General features: G+C 44.9%; 1 protein-coding gene across 1 annotated transcript in view; it reads left to right on the top strand.

The window, feature by feature from the left end:
* Nucleotides 1–6,923, top strand: part of RPE65 (retinoid isomerohydrolase RPE65) — a 171,167-nt gene extending 164,244 nt beyond the window's left edge. Inside the window, exon 14 of the mRNA XM_086936250.1 lies at nucleotides 6,406–6,923. Coding sequence (XP_086792376.1) covers nucleotides 6,406–6,557 — 152 coding nt within the window. The 3' untranslated portion in view covers nucleotides 6,558–6,923. The remainder of the gene's footprint in view (nucleotides 1–6,405) is intronic.
* Nucleotides 6,924–17,354: the final 10,431 nt, after the last annotated feature.

The following is a 17,354-nucleotide window of genomic DNA, read 5'->3' as shown; positions in this document are numbered from 1 at the left end:
AAGAGCGCGTTTACACAGTGGTGAAGGGAGGGCATGGGGCATGAGGTGACATGTGAAAACACGTCCTGTGGCACGTTTTAAATTGGGGAAAGAATTCCCCTTCAATCCTGAGAGCCCCAGGGGGCCAACTAGCCCACCAGGTGCTTCCAGTAAGCACCACTGCACTGAGTTGCACAGAGGTGGTCCAGGCCGTGCCCTTTTTTACACCTCTCTGCAATGCAGCTCTGTGGTGCTTACTGGAGGGACCTAGTGGGTTACTTGGACCCCAGGGACCCTCAGGATTCAAGCTCCCACATTAAAATGGCTATAGGGAGCGTTTATACAGTGGTGAAGGGAGGGGATGGGGCCTGAGGGACATCTAGTAACGACTAGTTGAATTGCATCTCTTTGTAGAATTATTTTGATATTGGATACTATAATATTTACTGCCCACTGCTAATATCATCCCATAATGCTTTGCAAGGCCTTTGGTTGGGATTGTTTTATTGCCAATAACTGTGCTTGGGGTGGTCCTAAAAGGATGGGACCGCCACCAAATCCTTCAAGAAGATGTGCTTTTTGTTTTCAAGGTATCTGCTTGGTTCTCTCCCTAGGTTAGGGAGGATCCCAAAATCATCACCTCTCTCACTGCTTGCTAATATTTCAGTTTCTTTTGTGAAAGTACTATATGCTCTTTAGCATATAAAGATAGAGATACTTATTTTATAATAACTAGCACAGTGCAAGATGCCATTTGCAATTATTTCATAGTGCAGACAAGTACACAGTGCCATCAGCTACGCTACGCAGTACTATGTGTACTACATGTAGTTCAAAGTATACTACGTGCAACTACGTGTAGTGCTACTATGCAAACTACGCCCAGGGTTACTACACACTTGTCTTTCACACCTTCAATTCCCCAGTCAGTATCCATACACCTCCAGCAAACACCCTGTCACTCCTCTTGCACTCCTCTAGTGACCCATTCAGCACCATGTACTAATCCATTCACTGCGCCAAAACCCAAACACTTATAAATTCACCCAGGCACTCTCCTTGCAGTACTCTAATCATTCAGTCAGTACCCAAGTACTCTTGCACTGAGCCAGGCCTTAGCACATGGACTGCTTCAAACCCCTATCCACTATACAAGCAGTCCTCTAACCACCTACACACTTGTCTTTCACACCTTCAACGCCCTAGTCAGTATCCATACACTCCAGCAAACACCCTGTAACTCCCCTTGCACTCCTCTAGTGACCCATTCAGTACCATGTACTAATCCATTCACTGCGCCAAAACAATATATCAGTTTCACTATTTTAAAAAACATTTTTATTTCCATTTATATAAAAAATATATATTGTAATTTAAAAAATAAAATATTTAAAAATAAACAGTTAAAAAACTGTAGAACATCAGGATCAAAAAATATATATAACTATTATTACATTTAAAAATGATCATTTAAAAAAACCTTTGAAATTCATTGAAAAAAACCCATAGGTTGCAGACATGTTATAGTTAGGAATTAGCATTTAAAAAACCTTAGATATTCACTGAAAAAAACATAGGTTTCAGGGCTGTTATAGTAAACTGGACATTTCACTCATACAAAACCATTGAAATTCCTCCGTTATAGTTAGTTCTGCTAACTATAACTCGTGCGGCTGAAATCCACTGCTGATGATGTCACATATTACCTCATACATGACATGGTCAGTGACATCACTGATGACATCTCAAATATATATATACACACAGTTACACAGTGGGCAGTTGCCACTGTGCAGTTATGGTTCAGACACACTTTTCATTGAAAAGGCATTTTTTGATTTGCTTATAACATTTGACCCTATAAATTGACTTGCATGAAACTTTCCTTTATAACAATTCAGGCAGCTAAGTTTTGGTATACCAAATGACGCTGATATACATCCCCAGGGAAAAATGCTATGGTGGGTATTAGGTTTACTATTTCACATTTTTGCTCCCCAAGCAAATTTTTCTGAAAAAATAGAACAAAAAAAGCTGCCAACTTCTCTAAAGTGTTGGAAAACATGTAAGTTCAATCATCTCAGGTTACCTAGGAAATAAAAATCTGCTGCATGCCACTCAAACAGGTTTTAGAACAAGCTGTAGCACAGAAACAGTGCTGCTAGAGGTTACGGAGCACATTAAAGAGAAACTGGATCAGGGGTAAGAGCAGTCTTATTTTTGTTTGATCTCTTGGCGGCCTTCGATACGGTCCCTGATGATAAGCTATTGAAACGGTTTCAGAATATTGGAATCAGTGGTACTGCCCTAAAGTGGCTTACCTCTTTTCTGGAGAATAAAAGTCATGAAGTCTGGACCCCTCCGTACACTGCCGCCATTTCCAAACTCAAGGTGGGGATCCCTCAGGGCTCCGCTCTGTGCCCTACACTCTTTAATGTGTATTTGACCCTATTGGCAGTTTTGGCTAAATCTTGTAGTGCCAAAATAATATCATATGCGGATGACACCCAGCTTCCCATCACTTCCGAAAAGGGTGCAGCCTTTGAGGGGAAGAAGATCAGAATCTTCCTCTCTAAGGTGTTTAATTGGCTGGCAATTAATCAACTTAAATGCAATCCTGATAAATTGGAGATTACACATTTTGGTACTCCACCTTCTGAGGACTGAAGATCCTGGTGGCCCCAAGACACATCTCCACCTACCTCTTCCCAAAACACAGTAAACAACCTGAGCATCCATATTGACAACTCTTTATCTATGAAAGATCAAATCCAAGTGGTAATAGGCACCTATTTCGGGCTATTACGCACTCTTGAGGAAATTGTTGCCTCTTTTGTCTATGGCCACTAGGAAAACAGTAGTCCAGGCCTTAATTTCCTCTAGGCTAGACTACGGAATGTATTATACTTGGGTTTGCCTGAGTATGTTCTGAACCGCTTGCAGGTGGTTCAGAACGCAGCAGCAAGATTAGTCCTTATTTTGAACTCCAGGCCCATTTCTCCCACATCTCAGAGCTTTGCACTGGTTGCCAATGAGAAAAGGATTGTTACATTAGGAAGAGAATACTTCATTATACCCCCTCTAGAACTCTGAGGTTTTCATTTAACCATATGGCTACCATACCTAGGATCCGCTGTGTCAGAACTGGAGGCAGATCCTTCATGTTTCTGGGAGCCCAATCTTGGAACCCACTTTCAGTGGCCCTCAGAGCCACGGTGGAACTTTCCATTTTCAGGAGGCAACAAAACACATGCTCTGCTGAGTAGCGGTGCTCTTTATAAATGCAGGTTAAATCCTTCATTCATTCAGGTTGGACGTGTGGGTCCCAATACCAATAATTCATGTGAAGTAACGAAATCAAGGGCAGATAAACAATACTAGCATTACTTTGGGAATCATCAGATAGGGATACCACAGTCTGATTACTGTTAGGCAAGTAATCATACGGACGGACTGTAGACTATGCATGGTGAGGATTTGGTTTTGGGGTTTGGGATAGTGGCTCCTTGATGACAAGGGGGATGAGAGGTGCACTGCTGAGTAGTAAGTCAAGGGAAGGGGAATACCATGGTCCGCATCAGCCCAGGCACATAGGTATCTTGAGCAATGGGATCTGGGCAGCTGCAGCCCAGACACATAAATAGCATGCAAGTTCTTGCATTAACACTAAAGCAGCTACATTGTACTGGAAAATGGTATGTAACAAGTGCTCCTTCACAGCAGCATCTCTATAAATTACATTTAAGAAGCGGTGGCACAGAAAGAAATACAGACAAAACTTGGCGGAATCAGCCATTGGCAGGGGCAAAACGGATGCCTAAACACGCATATTGATGTAGTAAAGCCACTATTTCCTGACCTAGTCAAATGTGGAGGAACTTCTGATGGACCACGGCTGAAGCCTCCAGTTGCACTCCACATTGATGATAACCTATCAGTCGCAAGGCCTCCTCCTTTATTACCTAAGAGTGGTTACCCTATGAAGGGTGAGCCTCACAACACAAATATCCCTGCCCTGAAAACTCCCTGAGCATCACGTTCATTTACATTTTGTTCTGCTCTCTTGAAAGAAATTTCTGCAAAAGAAAAAATAATGCAGAGTGGGTGGCACGATTGGCATTAGGGTTGATGGAAGCAGTTTTTTAGCAAAATTATCCCTGCTGACGCTGTCAGAACTTCTACATGTGGTCTACAGTCATCTTACAGAAGGTGGCCCAGTTGGCTGTCTACTAAACTGAACATAAACCACATCGCTTTCACTGACTAGTCATGTTCCTTTATTGTTAGTACTCCCCTGAAGGAAGATCCCTGATCCCAGTCCCCAAATCATTAAAAAAAAAAGTAACACTCCTTCTTGGGAGTTGTGCAGGGACAATCAAAAATCTATTTGTTGCTTTTGCCTAATGAAACCTAATCACCACATGAGACATTTCTCATTGCCATTAAGCATGCATTCTTTAGTCTTCACCTGATGGAATCCTTTGCTGACCCAGAAAACCTTTCCTACTACAGACCCAATCTCAGGGCTTCCCTGTGCCAACAAGCCCTTAAATGGTCATTACCCACCAACCTTCACTTCGTCTCAAGTCTAGTGGCCTGCTAAATGACTTTCAGTCTGGTTGTAGACCCTAATGAGTAACTGAGACTATGCTCCTCAACAATATGGAGATGTTACTTTTTCACCCGGAAAAGGCAAATCAGTGCCTTAATTTGGTAAGACCTGAACTACATTTTGTACCATTGATCACGAACCACTCCTCAAAAGGGTTGCAACAGTCAGAATGGTGTTAAAATAGTTACTTCCTGAACCACATGCATCAAGTCAAACTTGACCTTCCTTTCTAGAAGGCCAGTGTCTAAACTAGAATAACTCAAGGATTAGTTTTGTCACCTACGCTATTGAATAATTACTTGGCACCACTCACTGATTTTTGACACCCGCAACATTGGTTACCAAACAAATGGTTGCGACATGCAGCTCCATCTCAGACTTGATGATGAACCTGTTACAGGTTCAGCTCTGGACACAGATAAGCTTGCTCTGAGCACAAGCTCCCCATCCCCTTCTGCTCCCCATGGCCTGGTAGCACAAAATTGAAATAAAGTTTATCAGCAAGCACTTCCAGAAACCAAAATGCAGTCTCGCAAGTAATCCTGTCCTTCTTGGACTACGGCAATGGCATCTAAACAGGACTCCCATGTAACTTTTCTCTAAATTACAAAAGTTCAGAATCATCCTGCTCCACTAATATTCAGCTTAAAACTGAGAGAACATATTACACCAATAAATGTTCTCCATTGGCTACAGATAAAGGAGATATCTAAGCATTCCATCCATCACTTTGTGAATACTTTTGTATGCCGCCGTAAGTTCGACAGGTATGCCCAGTTGTGAGTCCCGTGCACACAGTATCACTGGAACCAAGCTATACCCCGTTGATGAGCCCATAACAAGGGCAAAACCTGTCAGGTGTTGTTTGTGTTTCGGATCAGATAGAACCTGGCTTGGCAGTTTGGGCTGAACTGTTCCCATTGGCGCAGGGTCAAGACTGATTTGCGTATAGCTGGATCCAAACTGAGGTGCCATGGTGTGCAAAATAACAATGGGGTTGGGATTGGACTCTGAGTAATTGCCAGTGGCTGAGATTTCTTGAAGCTTTCCATCCATCACTTTTTGTAAAGCAGAGGTCACAATTCCGAACCCTTTGTATGGTCCATAAAACTGTACATGGGCTCTCCCCACATTAACTTGCCAAGATGTTTACTCGTTACCAACCTATAAGAAGGTAAGGCTGCCAAATATAAATGATCTCCATCGGACAGACCATAGATTTGGCAGACAATCTCTACATACTCAAGGCTCCTCTCTATGGAATACTTTACCATCATCTCTGAAGCTGGACAATGATTTCTTCAAATTCAGGAATTCCCTAAAACTCACTGCTTCATTGAGGGCCATTGGTATCCACTATTCGTGTATACCTTAAAATGGCCAACGGGCAGCTTTAGGGCCTTCCAGGATTCTGAACACTTCCTCACCTAATGGTGAGACACCAAAGACCGATTAGGGCCTCATCATCCTATACAAATTATGTGAACTTGTCTTCTGCACCAGCAAAATCTTTGACAAAGGTCATCTTTTTACAAGGATGCGGTCTCGACTACTACTGACTGACTATACTCTTGGAGTGATACTCTCCTTTCTCCCTTCCTTGCATCTCCTCCTGGAGTACTCATGCTTTCCAAAGTTGATATTGAGCACTTAACCAAAGAATAAAAATATGTGGATAAATAAATATACATTAAGCTAACAAGCGGTAATGAAAAGTATTTAATGTTTTGGGGAGTTATTTGTACCACTGTTTAATCGAATACCATTTTATTATGTCGGTAATTAATTAAACGTGTTCCCTTTTAATTTCACAGGAGTGGTGCTGAGTGTAGTCATCAACCCTGGACCAGGACAGAAGCCTGCATTCCTCCTAATATTGAATGCAAAAGACATGAGCGAAATTGCTAGAGCAGAGGTCGACACAAACATTCCCGTCACCTTTCACGGAATGTACAAGAAAGATTGATCATAAAAAACCACTGTTTACATTTTAAGTTATCACCTCTTGATAAATACTTTGTTTCTACCTAATTCCTGAACTCATCACTGGTAATTTAGTAACCACTCTTGAGATATTACCATTTTGTATATACTTTGTCTTTGACCTTACAGTATGTGAAATTATATTATAAAGACACTCTTATTTATCACAGTAGTAATAAAAACTGAATTCCATTGTATTACAATATAGGAATGTTATAAGACATTAAGTATAAATATTTTAGGATCAAACGTATGCAAAAGATACGAATTATGTAAACAGTTGCATTTGTATGGACCACCATCAGTACTTATTCATGTATAGTACTGTAGGATGAATAAAATTAATTTTAAATGTATTGCATATATTGTTTCAACAAATCGTGTTTGACTATTTGGATATTTCAACACATTTCAAGTATTTTCTAGACTTACTGAGATATAACCATATTTATCTACCAACATGGATATGCGAAGTATGGCCACTGGTAGGAAAGAAGACCGGGCATCATGGTACACAAGAATGACACTGGAAAAAACATTGTCTCACTCTTAAATACACAAAAAACTGAAGAACATGCTGCTCAGATAGCCCCCTCTGGACCCAATAGAACACTTTACCCATCTACAGATGCCCAACACAATTTACCCTGATTGGGATAACTGCAATACTTGTCTCTAATGCAAAATTCCTAACTTTTAATACGAGTACATCTTTTTTAAGTGACCTAAAACACTTACTAACAATTGTGCTCTATCTATAATGAAAAAATCTGTAATACTTTCTCAATGTAAAATCGTTAATACTTCCCATTGTCTTTTGCACCAATGGCCATTTATTGGTCGCCTACCACAGCGATGGAGGGAATGCCACTAACTCATCATAAGGATTAAAACAAACACCACGTAACCCCATTATCATCATACTAGCCTGAGTTCCCCTCAAAACCACGGAGCATATTAACAAGGGCTTTATCTCTGCTTCTTCGGCTTAAAAAGCCAAAAAACAGAGATAAAACTATCGCCCTATTTACAAGAGGGTGCTAACATGCATAATCGCATGTTAGCATCTTTTTTCCTGACGCCTCCCTTTGCATCTCTAATGAGATGCAAAGTGGGCGTCACTGGGCGTATACCCCAATGGACTACCTTGTAAAATATCGCTGATGTTTACATCGCAAAATTTACAAGGCAGCCCACAAGATTTTTGCACACGTTAGATTTTGGCAAAAACAGCGTTTTTCGCCAAAATCTAACGTCTGCTACAATAGGGACTTAGCTATCCCTAACATAGGGGGTGGATTATGCTGATACGACCACAGGGTCGTATCAGCAAGGTTATTGCCCTTTTGCAGGGAACATCGCTGGAAAACCAGCGATGTTCCCTGCAAAACTGTGATTTCCCCTCTATCGCTGGTATTTTTATCACCCTGGGGAAACGCGTTGTTAATAACGAGCTACCACGGCGATAAATTCCAGCGATAAACGGCGATATATAAAAAAGCGCTAGGCTCGCTTTGCGTTATTTATCGCCTCCCTACATAATAAGCCGCCACATTGTCAGGGCTCCCTCTCATGCAAAGTCTGCACCATTTGAAATTAAACGCTCAAGTGATCGCACAGATCCAAATCTAGGAAGTAGACACTTTACCCAATTCCTTTGTGTTTCAATATTCTGAAGACCTCTGCTGTGTCGCACTTATCTCTTTCTCAACATATTTTAAAACCAACTTCCAGCTCCTATCACCTTAAAATGTTGTTTAATGTTTATTCAGGTTTGCCTACCTCTCCTCTTTCACCATATTCTATTGCACAGTGTTTTAATAACTTGTACGTGAAATTGTACAGTATAATTAATAAAGAAATACTATATAATTCACTGTGCATAAGTAATATAGTAAAGAATGGAGTATTTTGTACCCAGTTTTTCTGATAAATACTTCAGACCCTAGATTCCTCACCTTTAGAATACTCCCACACACCAAACTAAATCCAGAGAATGTGACAGAAATTGTCTTGCGAACTCATAGGTGTGTGGCTCCCCAAGGACTCTATACTACCAAGGAAGTCAGGGAGTGAAGCTGTATATATCGACCACAGTGCATGCTGACATCAGTTCCTTTCTTTCTCCATCCTTCGATACAGATCCGGACTTCCACTCTCAACTTCAGGGGCCATCCAAAGACTCAAATTTGCAACCAGTGTGTTCTGGAACAACATCCTTACCAAAGACAACAGGATTCAAACCATGCCGGATTGCAAAAAGCAGATGTGGGTCACAGACCCACACAAGGTGTGTCTATGGTGCTTGAGCTCCAGGCACAACTCTTCGTCTTGGGAAAAGTTGGCCCTCATGCACCAAGCACAAGAATAGAATGTGTTTGAAGCATAGGTGCTTAAATGTAATTGGGCCAGTTTTACTGATCGTGCCTAGTTTCTCCACTTGCTGCGATTGTGCCAGTCATTGTTGTTTGTGCCTTTTGTAGTCTGAATTTTCCCCTCCCCTATTTAATGGCGGCTGCTGCGCGGTCTCGCTGCTGGTGCGCCAAACTGAAGCCCGTCTCCACCCATCCGCTACCAGACCAGTGCCAGAACCCCTGGGTCTCCCACCGTCTACTGCTATGACGCAGCCGTACTCCTCACACTCAACCCCAGAAGAAACAACAACTGCCAGCAGTCCACCCTGATAATTACCCACAGCCAACTCTCCAGCCACCACTGCGGCCAGACCTTCACCACCGCCCCTGCCGCAAACACCGCCGATGCCCTGAAGTGCATCCACCTCAAGGTGCGCTCCATGCACGGACACACCTTTGAGATCTAGAACCTCCCTGAAACCATTTTACCGGACGTTGCCTTCTTTACAGAAATGTGGACTAATGCCTCCTCCACCCCCGACATCGCCATCCTGGACGGATGCAAGATTCAGGGGAAGGACCACCGGGAGGAAGACACTCCATCGTGCAAAAATACTCCCTCTGCCTTTCCACCTCCAGTGATGCTTTCTCCGCTGCTGAACACCTGCACTTCCAGGTCCAGACCAGCCCCAACTCCACACTCCGCGGCACCCTCACCACAGACCCCCCCGGTCCCCGCGCCCCCTTCGCCTTCACCATCACTGACCTCATCACACCCCATGCCATCACCTCCATGCACTACATACTCATCGGAAACCTGAACTTCCACCTAGACAACCCCAGCGACCACAACTCCACCACCCTCCTTTACAACCTCGCCAAAATCAGACTGAAACAACTCGTCACCACGCCAACCCACAATGCAGGACACAACCTCGACCCCATCTTCGCAGGGGGAAACAGAATCCACTTCAGCCACACCATGCAATCCCAGTGGACTGACCACCACTGCGTAGACTTCTTCGTCAACAAACCCAGGCCACCCAAACCTGTTCCGTGCCCTCTGCGAAGAAATTGGGGCAGAGTCATAGAGGAGCAGCTCAACTCCTCTCTCAACTGTGACACCCCCACTGCCACAACCGACACCAACCTTCACACTTAACAGGAAAGCCACCTGGTTCACCACCGACCTCCAAGAAGCCAGATGCACCTGCAGACACCTCATGAAGAATAGGCGAAAAAACAAGATGCCCGAAAAACACCCCTCCTACAAAAACACCATGACAGAATACCATCAACACATCAGAAACACAAAAAGAACCTTAATCCACAACAAAATCCTCTCTAACGCAAGCAACTCCAAGGAGCTCTTCAGTGTCATCCAGGAATTCACCTAACCCGCCAGTGAAACCAAGGACATCACCCACTCCCAGGACCTCTGCAACAAGCTTGGAATGTACTTCCACCTGAAAATCAAGGACCTCTACGACAACTTCAACGACCAAACACCTGACTGCGCAACCACCGCGCCCTCCAACACCAGCCAGCCCACCATCGCCTCCTGGACACCGGTCAAGACCGAAGAGACCACCTCGACCATGAAAGTCATACACTCAGGTGCCACCACAGACCATGCCAACCGCACATCTACCACAAAGCCGCCACCGCAGTTGCACCAGAATTACAACACCTGCCACCTTCATGACGGGCAATTTCACCGACGACTGGAAACACACGGAAGTCATACCCCTGCTTAAGAAACCCTCAGCAGGTCCCACCGTTCTCAAGAACTATCGGGCCAGCTCTCTCCTCTCCTTCATGATAAAGATCGCTGAGAAGACCGTTAACGCACAGCTAACAAAGTTCATTGAAGACAACTCCATCCCGACCCCTTACAATCCAGATTCTGCAGCAACCACAGCACTGAGACCGCCTTACCAGCCATCACAGACGACATCCGTACCCTCCTCAACCAAGGCCAAGTCACAGCCCTTATACTACCTGACTTGTCAGCAGCATTCAACACCGTCTCCCACCGCACACTCGCCACCAGACTACACAATGCCGGCATACAAGGAACTGCCCTCGACTGGATCTGCTCGTTCCTCACAGGCAGAAGCTAAAGAATCAGACTTCCACCCTTCCTTTCCGAACCCAGGAGTACTCCACGGATCATCACTCAGCCCAACCCTCTTCAACATCTACATGCCCCCCCTCGCCGCCACCGTCAGACAGCACAACCTCAGCAGAGTATCCTAAGACACCCAGCTCATCCTCTCCCTCACCAAGGACCCCACACCCACCAGACTTCCAAGAAGGAATGCAGGACGTTGCATCCTGGATGAGCAACAGCTGTCTCTAGCTCTATTCGGAGAAGACAGAAGTCCTCGTACTCAGAACCACCCCATCAACATGGAACAACACCTGGTGGCCCACCGCACTCAGCAGCCCTCCATCTTCCATGGACAACACCAGAAACTTCGGCATCGTACTAGACTCCTCCCTCTCCATGAACAAGCAGGTCAACGCCGTTAAATCAATCTGCTTAAACACCCTCGGCATACTCTGAAAGAACTACAAATGGATCCCCTGAGTCAAGCAAGACAGTCACCCACACACTCATAACCAGCAGAGTGGACTATGGAAATGCTCTCTACACCGGCATCAACAGGTATCTACTCTGCAAGCTCCAGATGATACAGAACACTGCAGCCAGACTCATCCTCGGCATCCCCGACATGAGCACATCAGCCAACACCTATTGAAAACTCCACTGGCTCTCCGTCAAGAATAGAGTCATTTTTAAGATACTCACCAACGCCTACAAATGCCTCCATAACACAGGACCCCAATACCTCTACGAAAGAATCACCTTCCACATACCCAAAAGAAACCTCCGCTCACCGAAACCCCGCACATCTACAGAGCCAGAACAGAGGGAAGAGCCTTCTCCTATATCGCGGCCAAGTCCTGGAATGAGCTCCCTATCAACATCAGACGCGCCCCCTCCCTGAACACCTTCAGGAAGGCTCTCAAGACCTGGCTTTTCGACTTAACGGAACTGCTATCCAGTGCCTTGAGACCCTCATGGGTGAGTAGTGTGCTTAAAACTCCCTGATTGATTGATTGAGGTCCCACTCCAACTTGTAGTTCGAATCTAGATACTGCTCACATGAAAACTCCACTTGCCCATTGAAGTCTTCTAGTCCAATACGAAGTCTATACATAAGCGTATGAAGGTCAAGCACGACTAGATCTCCATCCTTAAAGACAAGAGCACTGAGATGGGGATCACACTCCTCTAATGGGTGTTCTTGTTCAGGGTTGACATGGCCTGGCAGTTTGGGCTGGACTGTTCCAACTGGAGCAGGGTAAAGACTGAATTGCATATGGCTGGGACCAAACTGAGTTGGTATTAAGTGCAAAAGAACGATGGGCGGGGATGCAGCCCGAGTATTTACCTATACCTGAGATTAATTCAAGCATTCCATCCAACACGTTATATACTTTTCTTTCTACATAGAGTGAAGGGGTCTCCAGTTGCACTTCTGCCAGGGTTCTACCCCCGCAGAACCAGTTACTAGGCCTGTGCGGACTACATAGTTAACATTTACTCCAGTATCACTGTTCACACTGAATCCTTCCATGCTGACACAGACTTCAACAGCACCAGTCGACTATCAATTCAATGTGGATCTCTATTTCGAGCTGACATCAGCCTGATCCAGACCTATTTTGCGCTTTGAAATCACAAAAGCACAACCAGTAGTTATCCAGCCAAATGAACACTACAGACTGCATTGTGAGAGCTACTGGTACCAGTTTTGTGCTCAGAAGGCACATTTGTATACAGTCTACAGGGTTTTTAGTGATGTGCAAGTGTACTTAATGGACATTACTTTCAATAGCTCCAGCCTGTTTAGAGAAAAGGCTGATTCGGCACTAGAACAATTCAAGGCTAGTCATGCCACAGCTCTTTAGGGCTCTTGTCATGTCTAAGCAATTTAACATCAATATAGAATATTCAGATTCTATTCCAGGGTGCTAGCTTCTGGAAATGACAGTGTTCCCTGCCTGTACTACAACCAGCCCGGCAGTACTTTTAAGGCTGAGGATGTGGCACCAGCCGGGACATTACTTCTCCAGTTCTTCCTCCCTTGCAGCATGGGCTTTCAAGATACTTCAGTTGCCCTCAGGCTCATGCCTGGCTAGTTCAAGACAGGATTTTACATTTCCTCCCATCTGGAGATCCATCACATCGGACCATCAGACAGATGGAGATTACAGGTTGTAAAGCGGGACTATGCCCTGCCCCACCATTTCCTCTCCTCTCCTCTCCTCTCCACTCCACTCCACTCCACTCTACCTTCCTTCCACACCGAAGCGACTTTTGGAATATCTCTGTGTAATCATTAGCATATGGAATCACACAATAGTAAGAATTCTTTTACCCATTGTCTTTTTATTTTTTTCATGTCACTTCATTATTCTATTTCCTTTTATTTCATTTCTTATTCTTTGTTTTTATCTTTTTTCTATTTTTTCAAAGTCAAAAATGTAACAGATACAAAAGATATATATAATCATTTCCATTCAATATTATTTAAACAATCCTATACAAAAAGCACAATCAACACTATTATAATCCCTGGACTGTGTGCAATAAATACATACAATGGGTAAAATAATTCTTACTGCTGTGTGATTCCATATGCTAATGATTAATAAGAACTACGTCTGATTGTACAGAATATATAGACTATGAGGGAGTATATTTACAGTGTGCTGGTTCTCTTCCCTCTTCTCCCTAGTCTCTAAAGTATTTCCCATAGAGGGGGTCCCTTATTTTGTGCAGTAACTTTTGGAATATCTCTCCACAATGATACAGGAAGCCAACCTTTTGCTGTGCAAAGTGACATCCAATGGGTACCGGAATAAGAGAATGGGTGTGCAGCGGCAGAAGTTACTTCCAAAGAAGAAAGTCCTCAGACCTATTTTGGATCACTACCCACTGAATAACTTCTGAAGAAGGACAGGTTCAAAATGCTCTCTCTGGCACAGATTATGTCAACTGAGGCCCCAGAAGACTAGATGGCATCATTAGAATTGAACAACATATATTTCCATATACCTGTCCTTTGGTGCCACAGGCAATACCGGTGGCTCATGGTAGGCCAGGAACACTTCCAATTTCCTGTACTGCACTTCACCCTTGCCCCTAAAGTGTTCACATAAGTGATGTCAGGGGCTGCTGCACATCAACTGCGGTCATTGGTACACATTCCCACGTCTGCTGTTATAGGTGGGCTCGCTGCATTCAGTCGTAGATCACTTTTGGATGACAGCCCAACATTCTGATATCGTTGGATATCAACATCAATGACCCAAAGACTAACCTGAGCCCCATGCACAGAATTATATCCTTTGAAACACTTCTGAGCACTGTGGCATTCCAACCTAGTGAGTCTGTGACATTCAGGCTATGACCCCGATGTTTCATGATCAGTCCTGGGTCTCAATGAGGAAGGTTCTAAGGCATCCTGGTCTTCTGGCCTAGTGCATCCTCCTTCTCCTAAATGCCACATGGCATATGCAGGCCCTCAGGTCTCAGTCAGTTCAGCATCAGCACTGCCTCTCTGACTCCAGTCATATCTCAAAAGAGACGTCTGAGGATCTGCACTGGTGGCTGCCAAACTGGCCCACAGAAGGCCACTCTCACTTCCTCATCCAAACCTCTGCTGGGTTAGGAGGGGCATTTAGAGGAGATGGAGATCAGAGGTCTCTATTCTTCGCCAGGGAAGTCCTCTCCATATCAACCTTCTGGAAGGTCATCCCTGAAAGCCTTCTTGCCATGCTCAAAGGGACACTAGTGCAGGTCCTCATGGACAACAGAAGCACTATGTGGTACTGCAACAAGCAGTGCAGAGTAGATCCAGTGCCAGGAGACCCTGTGCCTCTGGGAGTGTCTAGAGCAGGAGGACAACTCCCTGAATGCCAAAGTGGACGAACTGAGCTGGCATGAGTGGTGTCCAACCCAAAGTGGTGTGGGGCTTTTTCAATCAATGCAGTTATTTCCTGGTTAGACCTACTGTCCACAGTAGAGAATATGTCGTCTCAATAATTCTCATCATTGGAGTTTCCTCCTAGGTATTAGTTTGAAGTCACATTGCAGCTGGAATGGCATGCAGAACCCCTGTACACATTTCCAATGCTACCTTTCCTGTCTTGGGTTGTAAAGAAAATCAAACTGGACTGAGCCCAAGTCATTCTCACTGCCCTGGATTGTGCCAGGAGAGGGTAGAAACGCGTTACTTACCTGTAACAGCAGTTATCCAGTACTGGTGTCTTTCATAGATTCACATGCCTGAATCATTCCCCATCGTCGAGACGGGAGCCTCCGGTACATAGAAAAGTAATGTCCTATAGACATACATAGAGAAAAATAGGCCTAAGGGCCTCACCTTAGTAGCCTATCCTTGTCCTTATGTAAAAAGGACCAAACTCTTAGAGCCAGCCAATCAGCTATCACCTCCCTCTAGAACCTTCCTGACAGGAGCCCCAGTCTCTCAGATTTTCGTACGCACCAAGCTAGGTAGGCGCAATACAGTTAGAGAGAAACGTGAGTCCTTCCAGGGGAGGCGGGAGGGTTGCATGTGAATCTATGAAAGACACCAATACTGGATAACTGCTGTTACAGGTAAGCAACGCGTTTCTTATCCAGTATTAGGGGTGTCTTTCATAGATTCACATGCCTGAATCAGAGTAGTCAATTCAGAAAAGGGGGTGGTGATGAACAGAGTGTCTGAATTAAGCAGACCACTCTTACCCAGTCCAAAGATCAGGGCTTGATCCATCACCGTTATTTATCTCACTGCACCATCCCAGCTCAGAACCTGGCTATATGCAAATCAGTCTGTCCCTGGCCCAGTGCATCATGGGAACAGGGCAGACTAAACTACCAAGCCAATTCTTCACCAGAAAGGAGACAAGCTACCGGGGACCGGTTTCTGGCATTTCAGCCGTCTTCGGCCCGGCTTGCTTGAATCGTGATGGAGCAGTGAGAAAGGGACTCATGTCTGAGTATACCCTGCCACACCTATAGTGGCCAAAAACGATTCAGAAAAGGGGGTGGTGATGAACAGAGTGTCTGAATTAAGCAGACCACTCTTACCCAGTCCAAAGATCAGGGCTTGATCCATCACCGTTATTTATCTCACTGCACCATCCCAGCTCAGAACCTGGCTATATGCAAATCAGTCTGTCCCTGGCCCAGTGCATCATGGGAACAGGGCAGACTAAACTACCAAGCCAATTCTTCACCAGAAAGGAGACAAGCTACCGGGGACCGGTTTCTGGCATTTCAGCCGTCTTCGGCCCGGCTTGCTTGAATCCTGATGGTGCAGTGAGAAAGGGACTCATGTCTGAGTATACCCTGCCACACCTATAGTGGCCAAAAACGATTCAGAAAAGGGGGTGGTGATGAACAGAGTGTCTGAATTAAGCAGACCACTCTTACCCAGTCCAAAGATCAGGGCTTGATCCATCACCGTTATTTATCTCACTGCACCATCCCAGCTCAGAACCTGGCTATATGCAAATCAGTCTGTCCCTGGCCCAGTGCATCATGGGAACAGGGCAGACTAAACTACCAAGCCAATTCTTCACCAGAAAGGAGACAAGCTACCGGGGACCGGTTTCTGGCATTTTAGCCGTCTTCGGCCCGGCTTGCTTGAATCCTGATGGTGCAGTGAGCTAAAAAACGGTGATGGATCAAGCCCTGATCTTTGGACTGGGTAGGAGTGTTCTGCTTAATTCAGATACTCTGTCCATCACCACCCCCTTTTCTGAATTGTTTTGTCCACCATTGGGATGGTGCAGTGAGCTAAAAAACGGTGATGGATCAAGCCCTGATCTTTGGACTGGGTAGGAGTGCTCTGCTTAATTCAGATATTCTGTCCATCACCACCCCCTTTTCTGAATTGTTTTGTCCACCATAAGCGTGGAAGGGTATACTCAGATGTGAGTCCCTTGCTCACTGCACCATCAGGATTCAAGCAAGACGGGCCGAAGACGGTTGAAATGCCAGAAACCGGTCCCCGGAAGCTTGTTTCCTTCCCAGTATAAGAATTGGCTTGGTAGTTTGGTCTGCCCTGTTCCCATGATGCACTGGGCCTGGGACAGACTAATTTGCATGTAGACAGGTTCTGAGCTGAGCTGGGATGGTGCAGTGAGCTAAAAAACGGTGATGGATCAAGCCCTGATCTTTGGACTGGGTAGGAGTGTTCTGCTTAATTCAGATACTCTGTCCATCACCACCCCCTTTTCTGAATTGTTTTGTCCACCATAAGCGGGGAAGGGTATACTCAGATGTGAGTCCCTTGCTCACTGCACCATCAGGATTCAAGCAAGACGGGCCTAAGACGGCT

Source organism: Lissotriton vulgaris, chromosome 1_1 (genome assembly GCF_964263255.1).
Source record: "Lissotriton vulgaris chromosome 1_1, aLisVul1.2, whole genome shotgun sequence".
NCBI lineage: Eukaryota > Metazoa > Chordata > Amphibia > Caudata > Salamandridae > Lissotriton > Lissotriton vulgaris.
This window is presented reverse-complemented; position numbering and strand designations above follow the sequence as displayed.